At 65.3% G+C, this 25,888-nt stretch overlaps 5 protein-coding genes across 13 annotated transcripts; 3 read left to right on the top strand and 2 right to left on the bottom strand.

The window, feature by feature from the left end:
• Positions 1–47: 47 nt before the first annotated feature.
• CACTIN (cactin, spliceosome C complex subunit) lies at positions 48–4,832 on the top strand. Its single transcript, XM_072357324.1, has 10 exons — positions 48–246; positions 1,244–1,724; positions 1,904–1,999; positions 2,293–2,438; positions 2,520–2,682; positions 2,780–2,897; positions 3,088–3,280; positions 3,383–3,505; positions 3,627–3,895; positions 4,241–4,832. Exons 1-10 carry the CDS (start codon positions 125–127, stop codon positions 4,729–4,731), a joined length of 2,202 nt encoding a protein of 733 aa, XP_072213425.1. The 5' UTR covers positions 48–124; the 3' UTR covers positions 4,732–4,832.
• A 1,049-nt stretch (positions 4,833–5,881) lies between these two features.
• On the top strand, positions 5,882–10,752 carry TBXA2R (thromboxane A2 receptor). Of its 7 annotated transcripts, none has more exons than XM_072357553.1 (5): positions 5,924–5,949; positions 6,184–6,307; positions 7,576–7,635; positions 8,607–9,505; positions 10,209–10,644. In XM_072357553.1, exons 4-5 carry the CDS (start codon positions 8,681–8,683, stop codon positions 10,476–10,478), a joined length of 1,095 nt encoding a protein of 364 aa, XP_072213654.1. In that variant the 5' UTR covers positions 5,924–5,949; positions 6,184–6,307; positions 7,576–7,635; positions 8,607–8,680; the 3' UTR covers positions 10,479–10,644. The 7 variants fall into 7 exon arrangements, with proteins under 7 accessions (XP_072213655.1, XP_072213659.1, XP_072213654.1 ...); XM_072357556.1 differs by having other exon boundaries at positions 5,938–5,949; positions 6,184–6,210; XM_072357554.1 differs by lacking the exon at positions 6,184–6,307 and having other exon boundaries at positions 5,882–5,949; positions 7,446–7,635.
• Positions 10,753–10,853: 101 nt separating this feature from the next.
• Positions 10,854–12,829, bottom strand: GIPC3 (GIPC PDZ domain containing family member 3). Its single transcript, XM_072357632.1, has 6 exons — positions 12,572–12,829; positions 12,308–12,493; positions 12,001–12,181; positions 11,242–11,357; positions 11,072–11,153; positions 10,854–11,005 (listed from the first exon to the last, which is right to left on the bottom strand). The coding sequence occupies exons 1-6, from the start codon at positions 12,827–12,829 to the stop codon at positions 10,854–10,856; spliced, it is 975 nt and encodes a 324-aa protein (XP_072213733.1).
• A 271-nt stretch (positions 12,830–13,100) lies between these two features.
• Positions 13,101–19,435, bottom strand: HMG20B (high mobility group 20B). 3 transcript variants are annotated; one of them, XM_072357347.1, is made up of 12 exons: positions 19,319–19,435; positions 19,055–19,216; positions 17,536–17,789; positions 16,758–16,824; positions 15,727–15,832; positions 15,387–15,590; positions 15,042–15,162; positions 14,893–14,945; positions 14,577–14,652; positions 14,293–14,508; positions 13,894–14,026; positions 13,101–13,781 (listed from the first exon to the last, which is right to left on the bottom strand). In XM_072357347.1, the coding sequence occupies exons 4-12, from the start codon at positions 16,793–16,795 to the stop codon at positions 13,769–13,771; spliced, it is 960 nt and encodes a 319-aa protein (XP_072213448.1). In that variant the 5' UTR covers positions 16,796–16,824; positions 17,536–17,789; positions 19,055–19,216; positions 19,319–19,435; the 3' UTR covers positions 13,101–13,768. The 3 variants fall into 3 exon arrangements, with proteins under 3 accessions (XP_072213448.1, XP_072213447.1, XP_072213449.1); XM_072357346.1 differs by lacking the exons at positions 19,055–19,216; positions 19,319–19,435 and having other exon boundaries at positions 17,496–17,542; XM_072357348.1 differs by lacking the exons at positions 19,055–19,216; positions 19,319–19,435 and having other exon boundaries at positions 17,514–17,537.
• Positions 18,939–25,352, top strand: MFSD12 (major facilitator superfamily domain containing 12). The gene is made up of 10 exons (XM_072357343.1): positions 18,939–19,223; positions 21,151–21,361; positions 21,952–22,075; positions 22,257–22,454; positions 22,536–22,628; positions 22,736–22,828; positions 23,482–23,652; positions 23,818–23,912; positions 24,252–24,382; positions 24,739–25,352. The coding sequence occupies exons 1-10, from the start codon at positions 18,950–18,952 to the stop codon at positions 24,825–24,827; spliced, it is 1,479 nt and encodes a 492-aa protein (XP_072213444.1). The 5' UTR covers positions 18,939–18,949; the 3' UTR covers positions 24,828–25,352.
• Positions 25,353–25,888: the final 536 nt, after the last annotated feature.

Below are 25,888 nucleotides of genomic sequence, written 5' to 3'. Positions count from 1 at the left end.
GGAAAAAGGGAAAAAAGGGGGAAACAAACCGAAACGGACCGCCCGGCTCAGCCCCGCCTCCAGCCCCGCCTCCCTCCGCACCGAGCCGGGCGCAGCGCGGCCTGAGAGCCGGGCCGGCCCCGGAATGGGGTCCGGATCGCGGAGCCGGGACCGGCGGGACCGAGAGAGGAACCGGGAGCGGTCCGGCAGCGAGGAGAAACGGCGGCGGAGCCGGAGCAGGGGAAGGCGGAGGGAGGCGAGCTCGGGGTGAGCGGGGCCGGCCGTGGGGGGGAGCCGGGCCTGCCGGGCGGAAACCGGGAACGGCTGGGCCTCGGCCTGAGGGAGGCGGGGAGCGGGGCCCGGGGCGGCCGGGCCCGGTGGGGAAATGGGCCCCGTGCGGCCTTGTGGGGAGTCCGGCCCGGCGTGGGCCTTGTGAGGAGCAGGCCGCGGCCTGTCGGAACCGGGCCCGGTGCGGCTGAGCGTTGTTGGGGAAACTGGGCCCTGTGTTGTGGGCTGGGCCGCGGGCAGCCGGGCCCTGTGCCTGGGAACGGGCCCTGAGGTGGAGCTGGGCCTCGGTGCGGCCGGCCCTTGTCCTGTGGGCCGGGCCTTGGTGGGGTTGGCTCCCGGTGGGAGGGAATGGACCTCAGCTGGGCAGAACTGGGCCCGGTGTGGTTGGGCTCAATGGGGTAAATGGGCCTTAAGTTGGGAGCAGGGGCGATATAGCTGAGCTGTGCTGGGGGGAATTGGGCCTCGTCCTGGGGCAGGCAGGGAGCGGTGCACTGTGTTTGGGAACAGGCCTCGTGGAGCCTGAGCTGGGAGCTGGAACCCATTGCGTCTGGACCTCACTGCAGGTGACACTGGGCCCCAGGCTGGGCTCAGCCCCAGCAGTCGGTGCCACGCAGTGCTGAGGGGCTCAGCCAGATGAAGCCAGTCCTAGCACCAGGGTGGGATGAAGGTACACGGGGAGACCAGGCAGCTCCGTGGTGGCCGGCACGCTGTCACCAACACTGAGCTCCTCAGGAGGGCTGAGCCCTGTTGTTAACCATGGGCAGCCTCAGGTGCACGCAGTAACACAGGAGCTTGGAGCAGTGCTGTGTTTGCCACTAACACATTGGGGTGCATTGCAGGCAGTGAATGCCGAGCTGAATGCTTTGCTGCTGGTTCTTGCTGCAGCTCAGAACAGGTTGTGCCATTCTGTTTCTCCTAAAGCGCTTCTTCGATGCAGAGCCCAAAATCATTGACCAAAATGTGAATTTCCCCCCAGTTCTGACTCTGACGATGAAAGACAGACCTGGAAGAAGAAAAGCAAAAGCAGGGACCAGCACCGTAAAAGCCAAAGGAAGCACCGCTCACGGTCCCGGGGTCGTTCCTCTGACTCGAGTGCGGAGCGAGACAGGAGGCGAGCGCGGAGCAGGGACAGGCGGAGGAGGAGGGCTGGCTCCAAGTCCTCCGTGTCCTCAGTCAGCTCGCCCTCCCCACCACGCGCCCGGGGCCAGGAGGAGTCGGGGCAGCAGCTGAGCCTTCAGGAGCGCTTGAGGATGAAGGAGGAGAAGAAGAAGCAGGCTGCGCTCATGAAGGCCTTGGAGACACCAGAAGAGAAACGAGCGCGCCGGCTGGCCAAGAAGGAGGCCAAGGAGAGGAAGAAGCGGGAGAAGATGGGCTGGGGAGAGGAGTACATGGGTTACACCAACACGGACAATCCCTTTGGGGACAACAACCTGCTGGGCACGTTCATCTGGAGCAAGGTGAGCTCTCCATCCACACCTGGTGGTGGCAGGAGTAGTGTTTGAGGGAGCTGGGGATCTCTGGCAGGCTGAGAGCTTCCTGGAGTAGCAGCAGTGAGGGGAGGCAGTGTTCTGCTGCCACTTGAGAGGCTGAAGGAGGTTGCCTGGTTTCATGGCTTCTCTTGGCTGCTTTCCTTCAGGCACTGGAGAAGAAGGGGATCAGCCACCTGGATGAGAAGGATCTGAAGGAGAGGAACAAGCGAATCCAGGAGGACAATCGCCTGGAGCTGCAGAAGGTGGGATCAGAGTCCCTCTCTCCCTCCTACTGTCTTTCATGGACAGCCCAGCTCTCCCAGCTGCTCCCAGCCCAAGCTGAAAGTTCCCTTGATCTTTCTGGGGGAGCCTGTAGGATGTGAGTGCCACAGTGTGCTCACTTCTGTTCCAGGCTGAGACTTTCTGCTTGGGGCCAAGCCCAGCTTAGGATGTGCTGACAAGGACAAGTGCCGTGTCACTGCAGAGAGGCACCTGGTTTTACCCAGTGCCCCGCGGGAGGCCCAGCAGCTTCACATCTCTCTCTGCCCTCGAGCAGGTAAAGCAGCTGCGCCTGGAGAGAGAGCGGGAGAAGGCGATGCGTGAGCAGGAGCTGGAGATGCTGCAGAGGGAGAAGGAGGCGGAACACTTCAAAACCTGGGAGGAGCAGGAGGACAACTTCCACCTGCAGCAGGCCAAGCTGCGGTGGGTGGGCAGTTCTGTGAGGATGGGGGGGGGGCGCAGGAGGTGGCAGGTGTCGCTCACAGTCTCTCTGTTCTCACCCAGGTCTAAGATCCGGATTCGGGATGGGAGGGCAAAACCCATCGACCTTCTGGCCAAATACATCAGTGCGGAGGATGACGACCTGGCTGTGGAGATGCACGAGCCCTACACCTTCCTGAACGGCCTGACTGTCTCCGACATGGAGGATCTGGTGGAGGACATCCAGGTACCTGGGCTGTCTGCGTGGCGGCAGCTCGGGGCTTCCCTCCTTGAGCTTTAAGCACCGGCGGGTGCCTGAGGCCCTGGTTGTCCTCTGCCTGCAGGTTTACATGGAGCTGGAGCAAGGCAAGAATGTGGATTTCTGGAGGGACATGACCATCATCACAGAGGATGAGATAGCCAAACTCCGCAAACTGGAGGCCTCTGGAAAAGGAGGACCAGGTGAGCATGAGCGGGAGTTGAAGGGCGTGCGTGCAACAGGTAAAACGTGGCACAGGCTCTGTTGCACACCTGCAGGTTTGCAGGGGTTTGCACGTTGCTCCTGGGCTGGGTGGGGGCTGTGGATGTGACGGCTGCTTGGTGCAGCCCAGGAGTGCTCAGGGAGGCCGGTCGCCCTTTCCCACCTCTTCAGGGGAGCGTCGGGACGGCGTCAACGCCTCTGTCAGCTCGGACGTGCAGTCCGTGTTCAAGGGGAAGACCTACAACCAGCTGCAAGTGCTGTACCAGGGCATCGAGAGCAAGATCCGGGCGGGAGGGCCCAACCTCGACATCGGCTACTGGGAGAGCCTGCTGCAGCAGCTGAAGGCCTACATGGCTCGGGCCAGGTGAGAGCGGGGCACGGCCCCTGGCTGGGGGTGTGGAAGGGGGCAGCAGTGTCTGTCCCAGCCGTGGCTGTGCAGGCTGTGACCTCACAACTCCCCTCGCAGGCTGCGGGAGCGGCACCAGGACGTGCTGCGCCAGAAGCTGTACAAGCTGAAGCAGGAGCAGGGTGTGGAGAGCGAACCCCTCTTCCCCATCATCAAGCGGGAGCCGGCGTCCCCCAGTGACGGGTATGCAGCCCAGGGGAGTGTGACTGCCCGGGCACCCCATATGGGCACGTTCCCATCTGTCCCCAGGCGGACGTCAGGGGAGCACGGCTGTCATCCCAGTTCTTTTCTCTCTTCCTTGCAGGCTGGATACAGAAGAGAGCATCGTGGTGCAGCCGGGGCCATCCTCAGAGCCAGAGGCTGAGCAGGACGTGGAGGTCAAAGAAGAAGCGGAGGGGGAAGCCGTGCTGATGGAGGAGGACCTGATCCAGCAGAGCCTGGATGACTATGATGCGGGGAAGTACAGCCCACGGCTGCTGGGCACCAACGAGCTGCCCTTCGATGCCCACGTGCTGGAGGCAGAGGAGGACACGCATCGCCTGCTGCTGCTGCGCCAGCAGCTCCAGGTCACAGGTAGGAGAACCCTGCTGGGCTCAGGGGGGCGTGCACGCTCTGGGATGCAGGGCTGGAGGGAACACAGCCCTCTGGGTGAGCAGGAGGCTGGGCTGGAGCTCACAGTGAGAGCCGGAACGGCTGAGGGCTGTGCTGGGCAGCTCAGGCTGCTGCCGTCCCCATGGACAGCGGGTTCGGGTCCTTCCCACTCCCAGCTGCCTCATCAAACTGCTTGGGCTGCAAACAAGTGGGAAGGCTGCTGTGGATGCGCTGCCCAGCCCAGCATCCCGCCCTCCCACCGCAGTGCCCAGCTCTGCTGTACCGGGCTGACGCTGCAGGGCTGCCCTTCCCCTCCCCTCCCTGCAGGCAACGCCACCGAGAGCGCCGACGACATCTTCTTCCGCAAGGCCAAGGAGGGGATGGGGGCCGACGAGGCGCAGTTCAGCGTGGAGATGCCGCTGACGGGCAAAGCGTATCTGTGGGCCGACAAGTACCGGCCCCGCAAACCGCGCTTCTTCAACCGCGTGCACACGGGCTTCGAGTGGAACAAATACAACCAGACCCACTACGACTTCGACAACCCGCCCCCCAAAATCGTGCAGGGCTACAAGTTCAACATCTTCTACCCCGACCTCATCGACAAACGTTCCACCCCCGAGTACTTCCTGGAGGCCTGTCAGGACAACAAGGACTTTGCCATCCTGCGCTTCCACGCCGGGCCGCCCTACGAGGACATCGCCTTCAAGATCGTCAACAGGGAGTGGGAATATTCCCACCGTCATGGCTTCCGCTGCCAGTTTGCCAATGGCATCTTCCAGCTGTGGTTCCACTTCAAGCGGTACCGGTACCGCAGGTGAGCTGGGCTCAGCCTCAGTGCTGACCGGTGTCCTCCTCCCTCTTTGTGTTTTCATCCCGACGGACTCTGAGACTTTGGTGCAAATAAATGGGGGTTGTTTTACGCCGCCGTGTCCCGCGTGTCCCCGCCCCCCCCGCTCCGCGCTAACAGCCCTGCGGCCGCCTTCGCCTCTTCGCTCAGAGCTCTCCTCGCCGTTCCCAGCGGCTGCTGCAGCCTTCGGTCCTCGGTCGCAGCCCTTGGTCTGCTGGGGCAGCCGCGGGGCGGGGGGGAGGAGGAGGAGGAGGAGAAGAGGGGTGTGAGATGTGACCGCGACATCTCCTTACAGGGCAAAATCCGCTTTCTGTGGCCCTCGGTCCCTCCCCCCGTCGCCGCTCGCTGCCCGGCCCGGGGCCGCCGGCTGCTGCTACGGGGGGAGGGCCGCGCGGGGCGGGGGGGGCCCGGCCTTGTCCCGTCCTGCGCTGAATGATGGGGGCGGAGATGCCGGGTGAGCGGCCTCAGGAAACCTCGGCCGGGAGCTGCAGCCGCGGGGCGCTGCGTCGGCTTCCTCCCCCCGGAGCTCGCGGCATCCTGCCGCCCCGCACCAACGTGACCCCCCCGGGGCTTCTCATGACGGGCCGCCCCGCAGCTCACCACATCGTGCCATCGGGGCTGGGCTGGCAGCGTCCGGCCCGGGGGCAGCGGAGCTCAGGAGCCTCCCGTGTCCGCCTCTGCCCCGCGGCCGGGGTCGCCCTGCCCGCCCCACGCGTTTCCCACCCTCCGGACATCGCCGGCCGCGTCCCCCGGCCGCTCCTTCCTGCGCGCTATTTAAAGGCGTGGAGCAGCTGCCGCCGGGGAGGGGGGGGGGCGTCCTGAGGCCGCCGCAGGAAACGCGTGGAGACCGCGACGGAGAGATGGGAGAAAAAGGGAGAAAAAGGGAGAAAAAAGGGAGAAAAAGGGAGAAAAAAGGGAGAAAAAAGGGAAAGCCGAGACCGGCCGCCGCGCTCAGCCCGGTCCTCCTCGGCTCCCGCCGCACGTGTGACCCCGCGGGGCGGCGTTGGAGCTTCACCCCGCAGCCCCCACGTTGCCCCCCCCGCACCCACATCCTCTGCACCCGGGGGGGCCGCGCTTCGGTGAATCCGCTGCCGCCGCGCGGGGTGGGCTCGGGGCGGCGGCTCCGCGCTGCGCGTTGAGGGGCGGCCCGGTGTCCTCCAACGAGCAGCTCCGGCGCTGGGAGTGGGCGGTGCGCAACGGGGGCAAGGAGGGATGGACGGGGTGGTCGCGGGCGGTGGGGGGGGTTGTGGGCGGGGGTCTCGTCCCCGCGGGCCGCACGCAGCGGCGGCTTTGGGGCGGCTTTGATCCCGCGCGCAGCTCCCGGCTGTGCTGCGCCCCAATGCGGAGCCCCGCGCTGCCCACGGACGGGCTGCGGGGCCGAGGGGGCCCGTGGGGTGACGGCCAACCCCCCCCCCCCCTCCAGACGCAGGAATCCGGTTCGGGTAAACAAGTGAGTAACCCGGATAAGAGCGGCCCGCTAAATATAGCCGGGCACGGCGGGCACCGCGCGCCCCGTTACCGCCCCGTTACTGCTGGAGCGGGCGCAGGTGAGTCGCGTCCACGCGAGTCCCAGCCCACGCGCGTCTCTGCGCCGCCCGCGGGAGCGCGGCCCCGCGTCCCCCTCAGCCCCCATCGCGGGGCAGCGCTGCGGGGCGGCGGGGGGTCCGAGCGGGGCGGGGAAACGGGCCGGGACGAGGCGGGGGGGGCCGCTCCCAGCCCGGCCCTTCCCCGGCGCCTCCCGCGGGGCAGCGCTGCGCCCGTCCGCGCCGAGCTCCGCTCCCGGCCGGACCCTGCGGCGGCTGAGAGGTACGGATGGAAGGGGGGGGGCTGGGGGGTCCGGAGGGGTTCGGGGGGGACACAAAGAGGGACGGACAGAGAACACAGCGGGCTGCGATGGGCAGAGGGTGGGACGGACGGGTGGAGGGGTCGGGATGGGGGGAAGGGGGAGGGGGGGATGGGGGAGAGCGGAGACGGGGGGACGGACGCACCGCGGCGCTGGAAACGACGGAGCGATGGATGGAGCGTCCGTGACGGACAGAAGGGTTGTGTGGGGCGGAGCGGGTGGGATGGGGGTGGGCTGGAAGTCGGGATGGGAACGGGGATGGGATGGGATGGAAACGGGAACGGGAATGGGAAAGGGACGGACTGAGATGGGACTGGAATGGGGATGGGATGGGGATGGGATGGGATGGGATGGGATGGGATGGGATGGGATGGGATGGGGATGGGATGGGATGGGGATGGGATGGGATGGGATGGGATGGGATGGGATGGGATGGGGCGGGATGGGGCTTCGTGCCGTGGATCCCAATAGGGACAGGTGCTTTGTGCCACCGCCGGCGGCGCCGCACACCGTGGGTGTCTCCTGCCCGGATGTCCCCTGGAAGTCCCCTCTCTTTGATGGCTGTGGGTCGGGGGAGGGATGCTGGGGCTCTGCCAGCTCTGTGTGACGTGGTCGGTGCATTTCCCGTCCCGGCCGACGGCCTGGAGCAGATCTGCACTGAGGGCAGGGGAGATGGAGCGCCCATCCGTGTCCGTGGGGACACAGCAGGGAGCAGCTCAAAGCCAAGAGGAGAGCTGGGACAGGAGGGACCCAAAGTGGGAACCTGCAGCTCTTCGCTCCGTGCTGCACGTCCCCAGAAAAGCGCCATCCCGGTGCCAAAAACCCCATTAATGCCCCTCCAGCCCCCAGCGGAGCTGCCACGCGTTCCAGGGCTGCCAATTAGGAACAGAATCTGCGCCCCCCGGTGGCTCCCAGCAGCCCCTGTGCCCCCCAATGGGGCCGAGGCACAACCTCAGGGTCTGTTCCCCACAGGAGCCGCCGTCCCCACACCGCAGACTGAGGATCCTCTGCCCCACGCATGAATTCCTGCCCGTAAGTGCCTCTGTGCCGCTCTGCAGCTCTGGCTCAGTTACAGCCCTGCTGGTGCTAATTGAGCTCTCATGAATATTTCATGCCCTCTAAGTGCAGCCCCGACAGCTTGTGGGGCCATCCATCCCCATCCTCACATCCCCTCGGTGTCACCAGCAGTGCATCCATGGCTGCAGGATGAGCTGTGGGGAACTGGGTGACCGGGAGCCCCACATGGGGAGTGGGCCCTTCTTGCTGAGCCCACGGGTGTCCCACGGGGCTGCCCATGGCTGAGGGTCCCCTGGGGCGCAGCGTGGCATTGGGTGCACAGCTCCATCCAGGCAGTGATGGGATCCCACAGCCGTGGGGCACCGCAGGCGGTTTGGGGACGTTGCTGTGACGGCTGCTGTGGGTCCTCATTAACGTTGTGGTTCTGAGGGGTGCTGGGGCAGGGAAGGCTGTGTGCCGCGCGGCTCCGGGTGCGAACGTCCGCCTGCGGTCATCGCCACGTGGGCGCCAGCCACAGCCACGGGATGGGGGGGGGGATGCTTTTAAGCTAATCCTGCCCGTGTGTGGGATGCGGCCACGTCCCTCCTCCCAGTTTGGCACGTGGAGCTGGGACTGCGTCCCCACTGTGCCGCAGGGATGGGGTTGGGATGAGCCCCCCCGGCACGGGATGGAGCCCAGCTGGCAGCGTGTGCTGCTCCAAACAATGAGCACGTGGGGTTGGTGGCTGCTGCCCCGGTGGCTCTCGGCCCGGTGACGCAGAGGGGACGGTTAATCCCATCCAGCTGTAGGGCTGGGGCCTCAGCACCCCATGGGACACCCCACATCTGCAGGCTCTGGGTGGATGACCTGTGTTAGGGTCAGGGTTAGTGCCAGGATCAGTGTTAAGGTCACGGTCAGGGTTAGGGACAGGGTTAGAGTTGGAATTAGAATCACGATTAGGATCAGATTGAGAGTTCTTGTCCCTAATGCTCCTCTCATCCCCACAGAGCGCAGTGGGATCAGCACCAGCCGCAGGAACCCGCCATGGAGCTCAGCTTGGAGGGCGCCTGAGGCCATCAGGATGGGGTGGGGGGACACGGAGCCCCCCAACGTGAGCCTGGCCAGCCAACCCCACACCTGCTTCGGGGTGGTGAACCTCAGCCTCAGCCTCAACGTGACACAGCCCAAAGCCATCGCCTCGCCCTGGTTCTCCACCGCCTTCGGCCTCATCGGGCTCTGCTCCAACCTCTTCGCCCTCTACGTCCTGCTCAGCTCCTCCCGTCAGCTCAGCAGCCGCTCGCGCTCCTCCTTCCTCGTCTTCCTCTGTGGGCTGGTGGTGACGGACTTCATGGGGCTGCTGGTGACGGCTGCCGTCATCATCCCGTACCACTTCACCAAGTTCAACTGGGCCCAGGTGGATCCCGGCTGCCACCTCTGCAACTTCCTCGGCTTCTCCATGGTGTTCTTTGGGCAGTGCCCGCTGCTCCTGGGGGCCACCATGGCCGGAGAGAGGTTCGTGGGCATCAACCGTCCCTTCTCACGCTCCACCTCGGTGTCCAAGCGCCGCGCGTGGGCCGTCGTGGCGGCGGTGTGGGGCTTCTCCTGCGCTCTGGGGCTGCTGCCGGTGCTGGGCTTGGGGCGCTACACGCTGCAGTACCCCGGCTCCTGGTGCTTCCTCACCCTCCTGCCCGACGCCGGCAACGTCGTCTTCTGCCTCCTCTTCGCCCTGCTGGGCGTCTGCTCCGTGCTGCTCTCCTTCGTCTTCAACACGGTCAGCGTGGTCACTTTGTGCCGCGTCTACCACGACCGCGAGTCGGTGCAGCGGCGGCGCGACAGCGAAGTGGAGATGATGGTGCAGCTGGTGGGAATCATGGTCATCGCCACCATCTGCTGGATGCCGCTGCTGGTGAGGCGTTGGGCTCGGGGTGGCCTTTGTGCCCCCCTGGGTTGGTGTGGGGTCGGGGTGTCCCTCCTGGTCAGGTCCTGTGGTCCCGCTGTTCCCCCCCGTGTCCCTCCTGCTGAGGTCCCAGTTCTCCCTGTGCCATCTCCGTGTCTCTCTTGGTGAATCCCTGTAGTTTTGGTGACCTCCCCGGTCCCTGGGGACAAAGCCCCACATTCTGGTGTCCCCACCACATCCCTCTGTTGAGACTCAGGGCTTTGGTGTCCCCCTGCGTCCCTCCTCATTAGGACCCCGTGTCCTTGTGTCCCTTCTGGCTCTTGGTGTCCCCAGTGTCCCTCATGGGTGCCCTGGTTCTTGGTGGGTCCTCGTGTCCCTTTGGGTGATGTCCCGGGTCTCAGTGTCCCCCCGTGTCCCTCATGGTGATGGCACAGGCCTTGCTGTGTCCTTCTGTCCCTTTGGGTGAGGTCCTTGGTTTTGTTGTGTCTTCATGCACCCCCCTTGTCCCTCCTGGGGCGCCCCCCAGTGCCTCTCTGGGTGAGGTCCCAGGTTTCAGTATCACCCCCATTGTCCCCTATGGAGATGTGCTGGGTCCTGGTGTCCCCGTAACTGACACTCCCAGTCCAGAAGTGCCCCCACTTTCCCTCCCCCATCCTTTGGGGTTCTCCCCCCTCGGCAGCCCCTAAAGGTGCCCCCTCCCCTCTCCCCCCAGATCTTCATCATCCAGACCTCCCTCCAGCAGCTGCGGACAGGTGACTCCCTCCACATGCTGCCAGGACAGACGCAGCAGCTGCTGCTCATCTACATCCGTATGGTCACCTGGAACCAGATCCTGGACCCCTGGGTTTACATCCTGTTCCGCCGCGCGGTGCTGCAGCGCCTGCACCCGGGGCTGCGCGCGCGGCCCTCCCTGCTCTCCCTCTACCCTGTCCTCAACCCCTCCCTGCGCCGCAAGCTCACCCAGGAGGGGCGGCTGCAATAGTGGGGACCCCCCCCCCCTTTCCTCCCCTCCCTTTGATTCTGGAGGTTTTGTTCTGTTTGGGGTTTTATTATTGTTATTTTTCACCTTGCAGCTGCAGGAGCGCAGCAGGAGGGGACGGGGCACCTGATGGGGTGGGCATGGAGGTGTGTTCCCCCCCCCCACCTCCTTCCCCATCCCGCTCTGTGAGCCCCCAATAAAGCACAGCTTGTGCAGCACTGTGCGCCCCATGGGAGGCGGGGGGCACGAGCACCCACAGCCCCACAGCAGCCCCACCACCTCCAGTCTGTGTGTGCGAGGGGCGACGGGTGGGGACCTCCAGCAGCACCGGCACCCCCAGGTGGGTCACACAGAGGGGGGAACTGGCCGCCCCCCCAGCTACTCCTGCCCACCGTGGGGGCTGCAGACGGCTGCCCAAACCTCGGCCACGAACTCCTGGGGGAAGGCAAACTCTCCCAGCACTGAGTCGAGGGCGCAGGCGAGCGCGGCGGCCGTGGGGCTGCACTTGGCCATCTCCACCATGGTGGCAGCTGCAGGAGGACGGGGGTCAGGGTGGAGGTGGGTGTAGGGTTGTGGGGGCACGGAGCAGCACCCACCCAGCTCGCAGTCGCGGATGCCCATGTAGCTCTCCAGCAGGTCGTCCACGCGGCGCGCGGCCTCTTCCTCCACGGCACTGGGCTGTGGGTGGGGACGGGATGCCATTGTGGGGTCACCCCGTGAGGAAAGTCCCCCCCAGGCTGGTGCAGGGGGTTCTGGGGTTTCTTACCCCCTCCTGCAGCGTGGCCGGGCCCTGCGCATGCAGCCGCAGCGTCTCCTTCCCAGTGGACACTCGGCCCTCAGGCGGGCACTTGCTGCTGCTCCGCGTCCTCTGCCCGATCATGTCTGAGCCCCACAGCGGGGTGGGAGGGGGCCCAGGGTTGGGTGTCCAAGAAGAAGGGGTGGGGGTGATGGAGGGTGACCAAAGATGGCCAAAAACAATGAATGTCTGTGCAATGACAGACATCCAGTGGTGACCAAAACCAACGCAGCGATGGGCACCCGAGGATGACCAAGAATGGGTAGGGGTGGACATCCAAGGATGACCCATTACAGATCACAATGGACATCCAAGGATGGCAGACCATGGTGCACATCCAAAGCTGACCCACAATGGATAACGATGGACACCCAAGGATGATAATGGACATCCATGAATGGACAGCCAGGGATAAGCAAGAATATCCAACTATAGATGTCTAAGGATGGACAAAGTTGGAGACCCAAGGAAGACCAAGAACAGCCAAGGATGGAAGTCCAAGGCTCTCCCACCTGCTACGGTGCAAGCACAAGGAAGGCACCACGGGGCGATCCATGGGGGGACGCCCACGGAGGAAGAATGAGGTGCCTGTGGGTGTCCCAGGGAGGGCAGAGCACACAGCCAGCAGAGGAAGCCTGGGCTGTGCAGGCACACGTGGGGATGTGCCCCTCCCCGCCCCACTGCCCCTTCCCGGGGCTCTCACAGCAGAGCAGCCCCCACCCCACTCACCAAAGGCCTTTTTGGGCTGCACCAGGCGCAGGGTGAAGGGCTGAGCACGGGGCAGCTCGCGCAGCATGCGGGCCACCTCGTAGTGCCGGCAGCCCACGATGGTGTGGTCGTTGATGGCCTCGATGCTGTCACCAACACACACCGTCTGGATGCGGTTGATGATGCTCCCCTCCTTGATCCGCTGGGGGGGGACACACAGTGACGACACCCCTCCGGGCACCGATTTCCTTTGGGATTAGGCAGGGAGACCCCAAAACGGCCCCCTCGGCTCGGGGCAGACCCAGCCCTCAGCCCCACACGTTCTCACCTTGATGAAGGCGTAGCCGGCGCCGTTGTCGGTGATGGTGAGTCCCAGCGCGTCCTCCGTCTTGGTCACCTCCACCTCCTTGGTTTCCCCGCGGACGTGAGCGAAGATGAAATCCTCCAGCCCGATCTGCCCCCCCAGCAGCTTCTGCATGTCCACTTTGTGCGTGTTGAGCGTGCAAAACAGGATCTGCCCCCGGAAACCCGTCACCGCCGCTGGGGACGACCCCGGGACGGGCGTCACCCTCCTCGGCCCCCGACCCCTCACCTCGGTGGGGGAGATGCTGAACACCTCGGCGATCTTCCCGTACAGCTCCTTCACGTTGGTGAAGCCCTCGATGCGCCCCGTGGGGCTGCCGTGGGCCAACTGGGTGCGGAACACCAGGCGAGGGCGGGCACGGGGCGGCCGTGGGGCCGAAGTGCCTTCGGAGGGGGGCGGCTCGGAGACCCCCGGCTCCTGCCCCACGCCGTTCTCCATGGGGCCGTCCTCCTGGGCCTGCCTGCCGCGCCTGCCCGCCCGCCGCATCGCGCTGCCGCTGCTGAATTATGGATGGGCAGCGCTCACGGAGCGCCCGTAAGGTGATCCCAGCACGGGAACCCGATCCGACAAGCGGGTCAGCCCCACAGATCGGGTGCGCGGTGCGATGCGGAGCCACGGCCGCGTCCTGGGTGTTGGGGCAGCAGAGGGCGGTGAGCCAAAGACGTGGGGATAAAGGACGGGGTTGGGAATGAGGATGAGGAGCCCCCGGAGCTGCTATGGAGCCCCCCCATTCCCCCCACACACAAATGCACCAACTCCAAAACAGTTTGGTTTATTTTTCCCCCAAATTTATTCACTCCCGTCTCCATCCCAAGCCCAGCAGCCACGAGATGGCAACCAGGAGACTCCACTGCAGAAAGAACCAACCTCGCAGGTGAGAGAAAAGGGTGGGAGCCCAGCCCGGGTTAAACCCAGGGAAGGACCCACGTAGTGCTGGTAAGAAAATAAGCCACTCTAATAAAACAATCTGAGATCGGTGACCGGCAGCCCCAGGGCCGGCACCGCGTGGGGAGGACGCGGCTGCCGTCACGGTGGTCCCACGAAGGCAGGGAGGAAGGAAGGGGTCGAGCCCCACAGCCCCCCACCATGAAGGGGAAGGAGCTGCCCTGCCTGGTCCCATAGCACAGAGAAGGAGAGGGCAGGCAGGGGGCACGGAGCTGAAGGCACCCACAGGCAGCAGCGAAGGGAAGGGGGAGATTAAATAAAGCAGCCACAGCCTCGAGGCAGCCCGGGCCAGGCTGCTGTTCCTGCTCACAGGAGGGCGGGGAGATGCTCGCGTTGGTCCCCAGAAGCTCGAGGTGCTCAGATGTCACCCCGGGGTGCAGGGGATGAACCGGACGCCCAGCAGGGACTGTCCCTTGCAGGAGCTCCAAAGGACAGCGCTGCGGTGCAGCTGGCCCCGGGCTCTGGCAGGGACTGGTCCTCTCACAAATGTTCACTATGGAGAGGAACGCAGTGCAGGGTGACCGGAGTCCTGCTTTCCTGTCCCACAGCAACATGGGGACGGCCCCAACCCCCCCCTGAACCCACATGAGGACACGGGGACCCACCTGGCGATGCGGGACAGGATCTCCTTGATGCGGACCACCAGCTTCTCGTGCTGCAGCGGGTTGCTCTCGATGGCGCTGTGCAGCTTGGCCATGTAGAAGTCCAGGGTGCTCAGCGTCGGGGTCTCCCCAGTGCCTGTGGGGCAGCAGCTCAGTAAAGTCCCCGTCCATACTGGGACGAGACCCCGACTGCGGGGTCCCACCTCCTGCAGCAGCAAATGGGGCAGACCCAGCGGCGAAAGGATCTGGGTAACAGCTGCCCCGCAGAGCCGTGCACCCAGGGTGAGCTCCCAGCCCATCCCAGCCCAAAGTGCTCCAGGGTCCTCCTCCCTCCAGAAGGGCTCCCATCTCTGCCCCACTGATGTCCCCTCTATGGTCCCCACCGGCACCAACGCTGCTCACCGGGGATGGGGAGGGAGGCGAAGCTGGTGGTGAGCGCCTGCCGCACCGACTGCAGCTGCTGCTGCAGGGCCAGCGTCTGCCTCTCCTCCTGCGCCAGCTCCTGCTCCAGCTTCTCCTTGGCGCAGTTCATGCTCTCCGTGTGCTTCTGCAGGATGGCGTTCTGCTCCTCAAACTCCGTGTTCATCTTCCGCAGGCGCCGCAGCTCGGCCTCCCGGGCTGCAGGGACAGAGCGGGATCAGCGGGCGATGCCCATCCCAAACCCAGCCCCTTCTCCAGCCCCACACCTTTGTTTTGGTCCAAGAACTCCTCCGTGAAGATGGGAACGTCGAAGGTAGAGAAGGCATCGCTGCACTCGCCGGCCTGGGGGGGGCAGCAGGGGATGGGTGAGGCAGGAGGACCCCGTGTCCCATCCCACGTCCCCACCTGGGGACAAGGAGGTGACCGGCAGGGGGTGGCCGTGTGCCGCCTGCTGCAGCTCCAGGCTGTTCCAGTGGGAACTGGGGGGTCCTGCAGCCCACCCTGGTTCTCCCCCAGCCCCTCCTTGCCCATCCCGGGGCCAAACCCAGCAGCCCCACACGCCTGTTTCCCCACACGTCTCACCTTGTGCGGGTGCCCGTTCAGCAGCGTGTTTGCTGCCGCAGAGCCGGCGTCCTCTGGTAAGAAAGAAGCAGGTTACCCCCAGGAGACCCCCCGGGACCCCCCAGCAGCACCGGGCTGCATCCCGAGCAAAGGGCAGCAACGCATCAAACCTTTCTTGATCTTTTTCTCCTGGATTTTCTCCGTGCACATCTTGTACGCCTCTGACTGCTGGTATTCCCGCAGCTCCTTCATGTACTGCTGCTTCTCCCGCTCTGCTTCGTCCAGGTAGCGCTGCGGCCACAGCAACACTCAGCACAGCCCAGCAGCAGCTCCCAGGGTGACCCCATCCCACACCTCAAGGCCCAGCAGCACCGGGACAGGCTCCCAGCAAACGCTTTGGTGCCCAGACCCCACGTACAGGGCTGGAGCCCCCAGGAGGAGCTGGAAGGTGCGGGACCCTTTGGAGAGCATCCCTGCAGGACGAGGGCTGTGCCGGCCCCAGCTGAGCCCCGTACCTGCTTCTCAGAGAGCTGCAGTTTGCTCCACTCGGCCCCCAGCATCTTGGTGATCTCCGGGAAGGGCAGCTCTGGGTGCTGCGTGCGGATCTGCTCGCGCCGCTCGTTCAGGAATCGCACGTAGCCCGTCACCGGAGCCTTGGGGCCGTTGGGAAGGATCTTCTTCCTCTTCTTGCCCTTTGGCCAACCCCTCTTCTTCACCGGCTGGTGTCCCAAGGGTGTAAAAGGACAAGAAAAGGACAAGCGGGTGTTGGTGGGAGCACAGGGATGGAGCTGAGGGATGGAGCTGAGGGATGGAGCAGGTCGGTTTGTGCATGAAGGGCCCTCAGAGGCTGCTCACCTCCTCCTCACCGTGCGGCTTCTCGCCGCTGGCACGAGCCGCTTCTCCCTTCTCCTGTTTGATGGCCACCAGGAAGTTGCCATGCTGGGCCTTGCCTGTGGCGTGCCTGCGGACAGAGAAGGACCATCAGGAAGGGCTGCAGGACCACTGCGACCCCCCCAGCAGCAGCCAACACAACCAGCGCCCCCAAACCTCGGCCCCACTTCCATCCCCGCGGGACCCAGCAGCCCCACGCTGAGCAGCTCTGCCCACATCACAGCAGCTCCCCCGGCTCCTTCCCGTGGCACCGCTGTCCCTTTGATCCCGCAGCAGTTTGGGACACGTTGCTCAGACACAGCAACCCCAGGCTGGCTGAGCCCCACGACAACACACCAACGCAGCCAACCACATCACAGCCGCGGACGGAGCCGTGAAGGGCATCGGTTTTCCACGCAAACAGCATTAATTTGCACTTTCATCAGAGTCACAAGATGGATGAAATGGCGCCGGTTGGCACCGACCCCACGAGGGAGAAGAAACCTGGATGCGTGCTAAAAGCCGGATGGATCCGGGCCGGCCCCAGGGTTCATTGCACTCCTGAGCCCCCAACCCATCGGCTGATCCGACATGAGCTACAATTGACCCAATTAACCATCGCTTTGGTGGGGCCTTTCCTGCTTGGTGGAGCTGATGGGACGGCGAATGGACCTTGTGCTTCGTGGTCAGTCTGCTCCTGGCTCTCTGGGAGACCTCAGCCCTTCGTTATCAGCCCTAACGAACCTACAGTTCCACCATGGAATGTGCTGGGAGCTGCCAGGCTCGGCCTCCCCCACATTCCTGTCACTGAATGCTTTGGAAAGTCAGTGTGTTCCAGGCAGGTCCTGCTCGTACCACAGCCCCTTGGGGGGGGGGGGCACTGCACCCTGCATAGCTGGGATGTGCTCAGTGCAGGTGCCAGGCAGAGCGCGGTGCCCATAACGAACACGGACACTGATCTGAACGCCACCAGGTGTGTTATTTTACACCCCGGGGCCGGCAGTGGGGGCACTTACAGCATCACTGCGGGCGGCTGCTTCGCGCTGTGGGCCATGGGCTGCCAGGGTCACTCGGAGTCAGACCCTGAGGGACAAACCCACAGACGTCATTTGGGGTCCCTGGAAGCCACGGTCCCCACGAAGCCCCCAGACCCCCAAAGGCGGAGCCCCCAGCCTCCTGACCCCAACGGCTCCCAGCACTCCCATTCAGCCCCAGCAGTTCCCCCCACAGACCCCCATTCACTCCCAGAAATCTCCCCCCCGTGACACCCACTCACCTCCATTGGTTTCCCCCAGGGCCTCCATTCACACCCATTAGTCCCCCCCCCCCCCCAGGGGCCTCATCCACCCCCATCAGCCCCCCCTCAGCCCGGCAGTGCCCCCCATTCCCACCACTCACTGCCATCGCTCCCCCCACCCCGCCAGGATCGTCACTCACCCCCATCACCCCATCGCCCCCATTCCCCCATCGGCCCCATTCCCCCCCAGCAGTTCCCCTCCCCACGGGCCCATATTCACCCCAGCCGGTTCCCCCCCAAGGTTCCCCCATTCACCCCCATTTCTCCCCTCCAGGAGCCATTGACCCCCCCACGATCCCCTCCCCGGGACCCCCCATCTCCCCCCATTGCTCGCAGCCCCCGACTCCCACCTCTGACCCCCCCGAGCCCCGCAGCGCTCCCGGCTCCCCCCCAGCCCCCAGACAAGGCCCCTTCCGCCCCCCCCACCCCCCCCTCCCATGTTGGGGTCCCCCCCCACCTCCCAGCCCCGCCGAACCCCCTCGGCCGCCCTTCCTCACCCGGCCCCGCCCCGCTATTATTATGCAAATAAGGATCCCGCTTCGGCTCTCCCGATTGGTTTCTGCTCCCGGTCCTGGAGAGCGCGGCCTCTCGTCGATTGGCTGCAGCTTCATGACGTCATCAGGAAGCGGCAGTAAGTGGGCGTGGCGAGGAGGAAGGCCTACGTTGCGTGCGTTGAGCTCGGCGCGCGCGGCCGGCCGCCCAGCCAATCAAAAAGCGGCGTGCAGACGCGGAAGCGCGGGGAGTTCAGCGCCTTAAAACGGCAACGGCAACGTGTGGGGCCCACCGCTCACCGCTCGCCTCCAGTGCCCCCAGCGTCCATCCCGGCAAGGGGAGAGACGGTTCCTGATCCCGGGATCCTCCCCGGGGCTGTCACAGGAGCTCGCTGCCCACCCATAACCTCCCAGTGACCCCAGTGCCTCCGCTTTGCTCCCAATGACCCCAGCACCTACTGAGTGGAAGGGGTTCCGTGACCCCAGCTCACCACCACCCGCATAACGCTCAGGGGATGCGACGTCGGTCGTGTCAGGGGACGCTGCCATGGGGGGGACGGGCTGTTTGTTTTGGGACGGCTGGGGCCACCCAACCTCCCGTTCGGGTTTTCAGTTCCTCCCTGAGTCAACCCCTGTCCTCACATGACGGCAGGGACGGAGCCGGGGGTGAAGCGAGGCCGGGCCCGGCAGCCAGAGCCGCCGCAGGGATCACAAGACCTCACTCCATTGAAAACTGCTGATCCGGAGCATCCCGGCCCCGGGGCTCATTCACTGCTCTGCTGCCAACTCGTGGACCCGCGGCCACATCGGGGTGCGCTCAGCACCCATCTGCGGAGCGAAGGGAGGCCGCATCCGGCGTCCCCAAAAGCAAACGGACCCGGAGCCCCCGGGCTGCCCCCACATAGAAGCGGGGACCCCCCTGACCGCCCCGTCAGCATCCCCCGTGATCGCGGTGCCGCGGGCGGTGCGGGTGGGAGCGGAGCTCTGCGGGTTCTGCCATCAGAGCCACCACTTGAAACGGAGCTTTGAACTGCCCCAGCGCCCGGCAGCGGCTCCGCTCCATCCCAGCCCCGGGCACGCAAAGCCCCGGTCACGCAACGGCGCGGTCACGCTGCCTGCTGGGGGGGGGCGACGGGGGACCCCGGGCACGACGGAGGCCGTCCCAGCCCACCCACCCGCTCCCACCCCGCCGTCTCGCGGAGGGGCGCCGCTCCTTCCCCGCGGGATCCCCACGCGGGGCGCTGGGATGGGGCCGGGGTTCGGGCGGTCCCGGCGCTGCGGGTTCCCGGCAGCCACGACGGTCCCGTCAGGCCGCGCTCCCGGCCGCACTCAGGCCGCGTCCCGCCCCCGCCCCGCCCCGCACTGCCCGGCCCGGCGGGCGCTATAAGCGGGTTGCGGGGCGGCGGCGCGCCGGCGCGCCATGGCGGAGCCCGCGTTGGGGTCCGCGCTGCCGCTGCGGGCGCGGTTGAGTTTCGCGGCCGGGCATTTCCTGAACGATCTGTGCGCGTCGCTCTGGTTCACGTACCTGCTGCTCTACCTGCACGCCGTGCTGGGCTACAGCCACGGGCTGGCCGGAGGGCTGCTGCTGGCCGGACAGCTGGCGGACGGGCTGTGCACGCCGCTGCTCGGATACGAGGCTGACCGCTCGGCCGGCTGCGGGCGCTACGGGCGGAGGAAGTCGTGGCACCTGGCGGGTGAGAGCAGGAGGAAGGTTTAGGGGTGCGGGATTGCGGTGCTGAGTGGGGGGGTCTTATCTGGAGGTGCCGCAGGTGGAGGGTGGGTGACTGACCGCGCGGCGCTGCCCGATGCCTCTGAGCCCCCCCGGCCCCGCAGCATCATCCCGGGGAGATAATCGGGGTGAGCCCTGTGGAAGGAGCGGAGCCCCGCTGCGTGCCGGGGGGGAAAGCAGCGTTGCGTCCCCGTGTGTGTGCAGAGGGGAACTGTGTGTCCTCGGGGTGGCAGCGGGGCGGGGGGAGGAGAGTGGGAAGGTGATGTGATGTGATGTGAAATCTGGGCTTTCCCCTACACGTGGGGATGTATCAGAGGCATCGAGCCTGTGGTTGGGCGCCCTGGTGCAGCCGGGGCCTCGGGGTGCAGCATCCTTCCCTTGCCAGGGCTGACCCCTTGACACTTGAGGTCCTTTCTACCCCTATCCCTGCGTGAGGATGGGGCACAGCAGCCAGTTCCCTATGGGGACGGGGAAGAAGCAGCACCGGGTCTGTGTGAGGAACCCTCAGAGCTCCTCCTGCATCGTCGTCCTTGGGGTGAAAACGCACCTGAGGGCTGGGGCTGCCCTGAGACCTGGAGGAGGCAGCGCGGGGCTGTGACACACAGGGGAGCCCACGGGGCTGGGATGGTGATGAGGATGAAGAAACCCCCCACTGGACAGAGAGGGACCCCAGAGCTTCCTCCTGTAATGGCACAGCGCTGCTGGAACTCGACGCGTATCTGTGCAGGGTGAGGACGGTTGAGCTGTGGGTGCCGTTATCTTGATGCCAAACTTATCTCGGCAACCGCTCTGTGCAACCCATCAGCAGGCTGATACCATATCTGATACCCAGCTGGCCTCACTGTGACCTGCCAGGGTTGGGATCTCAGACCCAAAACAAGGGAAAGCGAGAAGCAGCGGGGGCTGCCCGACTCCATGAGCAGCATCTGTGAGCTCTGCGCCCCACGGCTGGGAAGTGACCTGCGGTGTGGGCAGCTCCGTTCCATCTGGGTGCAGCGAAGGGGAAGTCCTGAATCACATCCTGCACTGGGCTGTAGCACTGCATGGGCCGCGAGGGCCGGGGGCTGCGCCTGGGGGCTCCCTGCAGCTCCATCACACTGCGGTGGGGTGTTCCTGTGTAGCAACAGCCACGCTCAGGTCAGAGGAAACGGTGGGAAACCGCAGCCTTGGGGGCGAGATACCACGAGATCCTATCGGCTGCAGCTCCCCGCGGCGGGGCCGGATGGGGATGGGGATGGTGATGCTCCGCAGACACCGAGCCCTGGGACCGCCTGGCTGTCAGGGCTGGAGCTGGAGGGGCTGTGATGGTCCTGCTGGGAGGAGCAGGACCCCCAGCTCTGCTCTGTGCCACATGGGGACGTGGCTGTGCTGGAGGAGCCTGGCTCTGGATGGCTGCAGCTGCAGGACTGTGGGGAGTGAAGCTCAGGACCCGCAGGACGAGGCACTGCACCTGGGCCTCTGTTCTCAGTCAACAACCTTGTGGAGAAGCCAGCTTGTCCTTGCCTGCCCCACGCAGGCATCCCCATTGCTTGCAGAGGGGACAGTGCCCGGCTCTGGTGTCACTGACTCAGCTGGGAGCTTCCCAGCACAGATGCAGCGTCTGATGCTGGCGTGGGGACAGATCCACTCCTGTTCCCGGTGCTGGAGATACCCCTGGACATCGCCCCGTGGGAGGAGGGCTGAGGGGACACGGGGTGGCCTTGTGCCTGCAGAGCCCAGCTGTCCTGGCGCCTTATCGCCCTGGGGCAGGCGGTGGGGTGGCACGTGGCCTTGGCTGGTTATCTGCACCCAGGAGGAGCTGACTGTATCCCCAGCCCCAGGGCAGGACCTGGCTGAGCAGCTGCATCCATCCGGTCCTAGAGAGGCTCACTGCTCCGCTCCTCTATTCCCAGGTACCACCTGTGTCCTCATCTCCTTCCCCTTCATCTTCAACCCCTGCCTGGGCTGCAAGGAGGGCACTCCACAGTGGGCGGCCTTCATCTACTACCTGCCCTTCATCGTCATCTTCCAGTTCGGATGGGCGGCCACGCAGATCTCCCACCTGTCCCTCATCCCCGAGCTGGTGACCACTGACCACGAGAAGGTGGAGCTCACAGCTTTCAGGTGACATGGATCTTCCTGACCTTGACCTTTTGCTACCAGGGAGTGAGGCCGTGGTGATGCTGGTGATGCTGGAGCCACTTTGGGACCGGAGGGTGATGCTCCCAGGGAGGGATGTGTCCCGCAGGGCTGAGGCGCTGCCCTGTGCTGGCAGCGGCCCCGGGGCGATGTGTGCAGCTCATGGTTATGTGGCAGGATCGGGTTGTGGGAAAGAGTTGATCAGACACAGCGAGGTTTGGTTACCTGCCTGGCAGGAGGAAGTTCCCCTTCCTCAGGTGCGCAGTCATGGCAGCACAGCCGTGCTGGAAGGCTGCAGGTAACCCTGGGATGGATGATCCTGCTTGGGGATGGCTGGGGCTGAGCAGAACAACCCAAGGGATCTTGTTTTCCTCTTGGTGCTGCCCCCAAGTTTCCACTGCGTAAGGTTAATGTGTGGCCAGCCCTGACTGTCCCAGCGTGCTGGAATGATGCTGTGTTGCCAAGCTGGCTGTAGCACAGCTGGTTTGTAGGGCAGCCTTGAATGGAAACGTCCCTGCTGTGACCGAATCTGTGCGTGTCCCTCAGTGTCACCCTGATGTGCCACCTCCCCCCAGGTACGCCTTCACCGTCATGGCCAACATCACTGTCTATGGCCTGGCCTGGCTGCTGCTGAACCTGCAGGCGGACCAGCCCGAGCGCACAGAGCACCTGGGCATCCAGGATGTCCCCGTGTTCCGGGTACGTGGCAAAGCTCAGTCCCTGGGCTCCTTTCTTCTCGGGGTGGGATGCAGCTAAACTGGGAGGTACCGGAGGGACTGAGATGGCCGCGTCCCAGAGCCTCTTCTGTTGCACCACTTAAGGGCTGGATGGTGGGCAGGCAGAGCCCTGTGCGACACTCACTCCTCTCTCCCTCCTCCAGAACCTGTCCCTCATCGTGGTGGGGCTGGGGGCTTTGTTCTCCCTCATCTTCCACCTGGGCACCAAGGAGGAGCTGCACCCGCTGGGCTCCGTGCCGCAGCCCGAGGAGAGCACACCCCTGCTGCAGAAGGAGCCCACGAGGTCCCCGCGCTCGCTGCTGGTGTGGAAGGACTGGCTGCTGGAGCCTTCCTTCTACCAGGTAACAGCAGACGGGGCACGGCTGTGCTGTTCTTCCTCACCTGCAGCTGCGGGCTGAGCTGCCGTCTGTGTCCCCGTGCAGGTGGCAGTGCTCTACATGGCCACGCGGCTCATCGTCAACCTGTCCCAGACCTACATTGCCATGTACCTGACCAACTCGCTGCTGCTGCCCAAGGTGGGTGTGGGGCACATTCCTGCCTGCACCTCGAGGTTGCCTGGATGGGGGGGGGGTCTGTGCTGGTGTTGTGGAGCTGATCCTCTCCCTCTGCTTGTCTCCCACAGAAATACATTGCCACCATCCCCCTGGTGATGTACATCAGTGGCTTCCTCTCCTCCTTCCTCATGAAGCCCGTGAATAAGTGGATAGGTCGAAATGTGAGTCCTGGGGGCGTGGAGTGGTTTGAATTAGACCCAGGGCAGCGTGTAACAACCTGCTCCTGAGCCCAAGGGATGGGCAGAAAAGCCAAGTCCTGAAGGCACAAACGAGCAGAGCACGTGGCACACGGGAGCCTGGCTGCAAAGCAGGGACCTCCTGCTACAGCACGGGTCCTGTGCAGCAGGGTGAGGGGTGGCACGGGCCGGTCCTGCACACCTAAGGGTGCAGAGGGCTGGGAAAGTGATGCTGGTCCAGAGTCAGCCTGTCCTGTGCAGCCCTGGTGGGGCTGGGAGAGCCCTGGGGTGCTCAGAGAGGGCAAAGGGTGAGCTTGGCTGAGCCACACTTGGGGGCTGAGACTGCAGGTTCCCTTCTGCACCGGAGCAAATGTCCTGGAGCAAACCCTGCTCTGCTCGTGTCAGCTGCGTGCACAGACACCCAGCCCACAGCTCCCTGCTGGCTCCACACTGTGGCCCCAACTCTTAGGCTGTGAATCAGGCTGGGTCACTGTAAGGCTCCTAAAACAGCTGGGGATGATCCAGGGCTGCCACTGTGAGATGTGGGGAGCGCCGGCCCTGCTGTCCTCATGGGGTGTCAGCTGGGGCCAGAGCGCAGCCGGGGCACTGAGCTCTGCCTTGTCCCTGTCCCGGAGCAGCTGACGTACTTTGTGGGCATCCTGGTGATCCTGGCCTTCGCCTCCTGGGTGTCCCTGAGCAGGGAGATGGGAGCAGAGATCTACGGGGTGGCCGTGCTGCTCGGGGCCGGCTCCGCCACCATCCTGGTCACGTCCCTCTCCATGACGGCTGACCTCATTGGGACCAACACGGTATGTGTGTGCAGCAGCCCATCCCCGTATGATGGCTCCGTGGATTATGGGCTCTGCTGTAATTTGGGCTCTGCCCATCAGAGGGCACAAGGCTCTCGCTTGCGGGCCTGCTGGGCTGCGTGCCGCGCGCTGCCTGCGTGGCTGAGGCTTCCTCTCCCCTCGCAGCACAGCAGTGCATTTGTCTACGGGGCCATGAGCTTCACGGACAAGATGGCCAATGGCCTGGCTGTGATGCTGATCCAGAACCTGCACCCGTGCCCGTAAGTGTCCCTGTGGAGTAGGAATGCACACAGGGACAGCTGCAGCCGGACCTCCTGGCAGCAAATAGCCCCAGTTTGGAGCACGCTCTTCCAGCCTTGGCTGGTAGAAACCATTTCTGATTTGTCTTAAAGCCTCCCTCGACTTTCAGTCCTAAATGGCTGCATCTCAGACACCCAAACAGGGTCTCAAAGTCCAGGATGCTGCCCTGGGCTCTTCTCCCAGTATAAAGCAGTTGTGGGGGCAAGGACTTGGGGTCAGTGCCAGGCGGTGGGATGGTGGCAGCAGCCCTGGGACGCTCCGTGCCCCCCCACCGAGTGCAGCCCTGTCCTTCCCTGCAGGACTGAGCTGTGCTGCCCGGCCTGCGTCAGCTTCTATCACTGGGTGATGGTGTTGGTCACTGGGGGCATCGCTATGGCCGCCACCGTCTTCCTGTGCTGCATCATGATCTGGCCCATCCGCGTCCGCTTCCGTGAGTGGGGCTGTGGGCTGAGGGCAAAGGGAAGGGGCAGGTTGGGGGCACGGGGAGCCCCATGTCTGCTGCCAGCCTGGGCTAAAGCAGAATGCATTTCCAGACAGCCCTGGTTGCGTGCGGGGCTGCAGGGTGACCCTCACTGGGCTGGGGGCTCAATATCAGCCGTGTCTGTGAGCTGTGGTGTGTCCAGCACTTCTACTGCTCTGAGTGGGGGCAGAGCACGAGGGTCCCACGCGTGGGGCTGCTGCTGGATGCAGGAGCAGGAGGAGCAGCTCAGCTGCACTGCTCAGCTTATGGCGCTCACACAGCCCGGCGTGGATGGGCTCCTCACCTGGCCCCTCTTGTCCCTGCAGACGACATTGCGCTGCGAGGACTGAACGAAGCAGGGAACCACGAGACAGAGAGCGAGGAGACAAGGAGCCTGAGCAGCACGGTCAACTGAGAGCACCCACAGCTGCAGTGCAACCCACAGCTGCAATGCAACCCACAGCCTCAATGCAGCCCTGAGTCAGTGCAGCCCTGAGTCAATGCAGCCCACATGGGACCCTCTGCGGCAGCTGCTCTGTGCTCCATGTCCCTCCCCGGCCGGTCCCGGTCGCGCTGCTGCCGCCCCTCCGCACACTGTGACTCTGAGCGCCGTGATGTCGGAGCAGCTCCGCTCCGAGCTGCAATAAACGCCGCTGTCGGCCCAGTCCGGCCCGAGCCCGTTCGGCTCCGCGCAGCGCCGAGTCCCGGCGGAGCGGCGCAAGATGGCCGCCCTCAATAAAAATGGCGCCCGCGGACGGCGCCCGCAAACAAAATGGCGGCCTCGCGGGAGGGCTGGAGAGAGACGATTGGCTCCTACGCGCCTCGCCCCGCCCCCTGCCGCCCCGCGGCCAATGGGCGCGCTCCTTTCCCCACGAGGGCCGGTAGCCACTCCGCGCTCTCGAGCCCTCAGCGGCGCAGCGGGACCGGGCCGCTCCCACGGGGCTGCGGCTCTGCCGGGCGGACGGGGGGGGCTGAGCGGGCGGTGCGGGCTGTACCGACTGTGAGGGCTGTACCGACTGTGAGGGCTGTACCGACTGTGAGGGCTGTACCGGCTGTACCGGCTGTGTCGCACCGCGGTCCGGGTACGCGGCCTCAATGGAGCGCTCGGCCCCGGGCAGGGAACGGAGCGGAACCGCGGAGCGCGGGGTCGGACACCGAGCGGGGCGACGGCCTGCACGTGGGCGGCACGTGGTGGGGCGGGGCCTGAGGGGGTGGGCGTGGCGTGACCGGAGTGGGCGTGGCCTGTGGGAAGGGGGCGTGGCCTGGGTAGCTGCGCCCTGCGGTGAGTGACGGGCTGGGTGTGCAAGGGGGGGCTGCGCGCACGTGTGTGTGCACGGAAAGTGCGCGTGCACGAGAAGTGCGCGTGCACGGCCGGGCTGAGCGCGCGGAGCCGCAGTGCGGGCTGCGGGCGGTCCGTGCGGGGCTGTGTCAGCACCGGGCAGGGAACAAGGGTGAGCAGGGCCGGGCTGGCGGCCT

This window comes from Excalfactoria chinensis, chromosome 26 (assembly GCF_039878825.1).
Source record: "Excalfactoria chinensis isolate bCotChi1 chromosome 26, bCotChi1.hap2, whole genome shotgun sequence".
Classification (NCBI taxonomy): Eukaryota; Metazoa; Chordata; class Aves; order Galliformes; family Phasianidae; genus Excalfactoria; species Excalfactoria chinensis.
Note: the sequence above shows the minus strand (reverse complement) of the source record. Positions and strands in the feature narration are given on the sequence as shown.

What these genes read in the sequence shown, in the direction of transcription:
- CACTIN (XM_072357324.1), top strand. Translation starts at nt 125, where the DNA reads ATGGGGTCCGGATCGCGGAGCCGGGACCGGCGGGACCGAGAGAGGAAC. An exon ending in GCACGTTCATCTGGAGCAAG is followed by an intron (nt 1,725 to 1,903) that starts GTGAGCTCTCCA and finishes GCTTTCCTTCAG; the next exon opens with GCACTGGAGAAGAAGGGGAT. An exon ending in CTCTGGAAAAGGAGGACCAG is followed by an intron (nt 2,898 to 3,087) that starts GTGAGCATGAGC and finishes CCACCTCTTCAG; the next exon opens with GGGAGCGTCGGGACGGCGTC.
- TBXA2R (XM_072357555.1), top strand. Translation starts at nt 8,681, where the DNA reads ATGGGGTGGGGGGACACGGAGCCCCCCAACGTGAGCCTGGCCAGCCAA. An exon ending in TCTGCTGGATGCCGCTGCTG is followed by an intron (nt 9,506 to 10,208) that starts GTGAGGCGTTGG and finishes CTCTCCCCCCAG; the next exon opens with ATCTTCATCATCCAGACCTC.
- GIPC3 (XM_072357632.1), bottom strand. Translation starts at nt 12,829, where the DNA reads ATGCGGCGGGCGGGCAGGCGCGGCAGGCAGGCCCAGGAGGACGGCCCC. An exon ending in CCGGCTACGCCTTCATCAAG is followed by an intron (nt 12,182 to 12,307) that starts GTGAGAACGTGT and finishes GTCCCCCCCCAG; the next exon opens with CGGATCAAGGAGGGGAGCAT. An exon ending in GCAGCCCAAAAAGGCCTTTG is followed by an intron (nt 11,358 to 12,000) that starts GTGAGTGGGGTG and finishes TGTGGGGCTCAG; the next exon opens with ACATGATCGGGCAGAGGACG.
- HMG20B (XM_072357347.1), bottom strand. Translation starts at nt 16,795, where the DNA reads ATGGCCCACAGCGCGAAGCAGCCGCCCGCAGTGATGCT. An exon ending in AGCCGCACGGTGAGGAGGAG is followed by an intron (nt 15,591 to 15,726) that starts GTGAGCAGCCTC and finishes TTGGGACACCAG; the next exon opens with CCGGTGAAGAAGAGGGGTTG. An exon ending in TGAACGGGCACCCGCACAAG is followed by an intron (nt 14,653 to 14,892) that starts GTGAGACGTGTG and finishes TGCCCCCCCCAG; the next exon opens with GCCGGCGAGTGCAGCGATGC.
- MFSD12 (XM_072357343.1), top strand. Translation starts at nt 18,950, where the DNA reads ATGGCGGAGCCCGCGTTGGGGTCCGCGCTGCCGCTGCGGGCGCGGTTG. An exon ending in TGGAGCCTTCCTTCTACCAG is followed by an intron (nt 22,455 to 22,535) that starts GTAACAGCAGAC and finishes GTCCCCGTGCAG; the next exon opens with GTGGCAGTGCTCTACATGGC. An exon ending in CAGAACCTGCACCCGTGCCC is followed by an intron (nt 23,913 to 24,251) that starts GTAAGTGTCCCT and finishes CCTTCCCTGCAG; the next exon opens with GACTGAGCTGTGCTGCCCGG.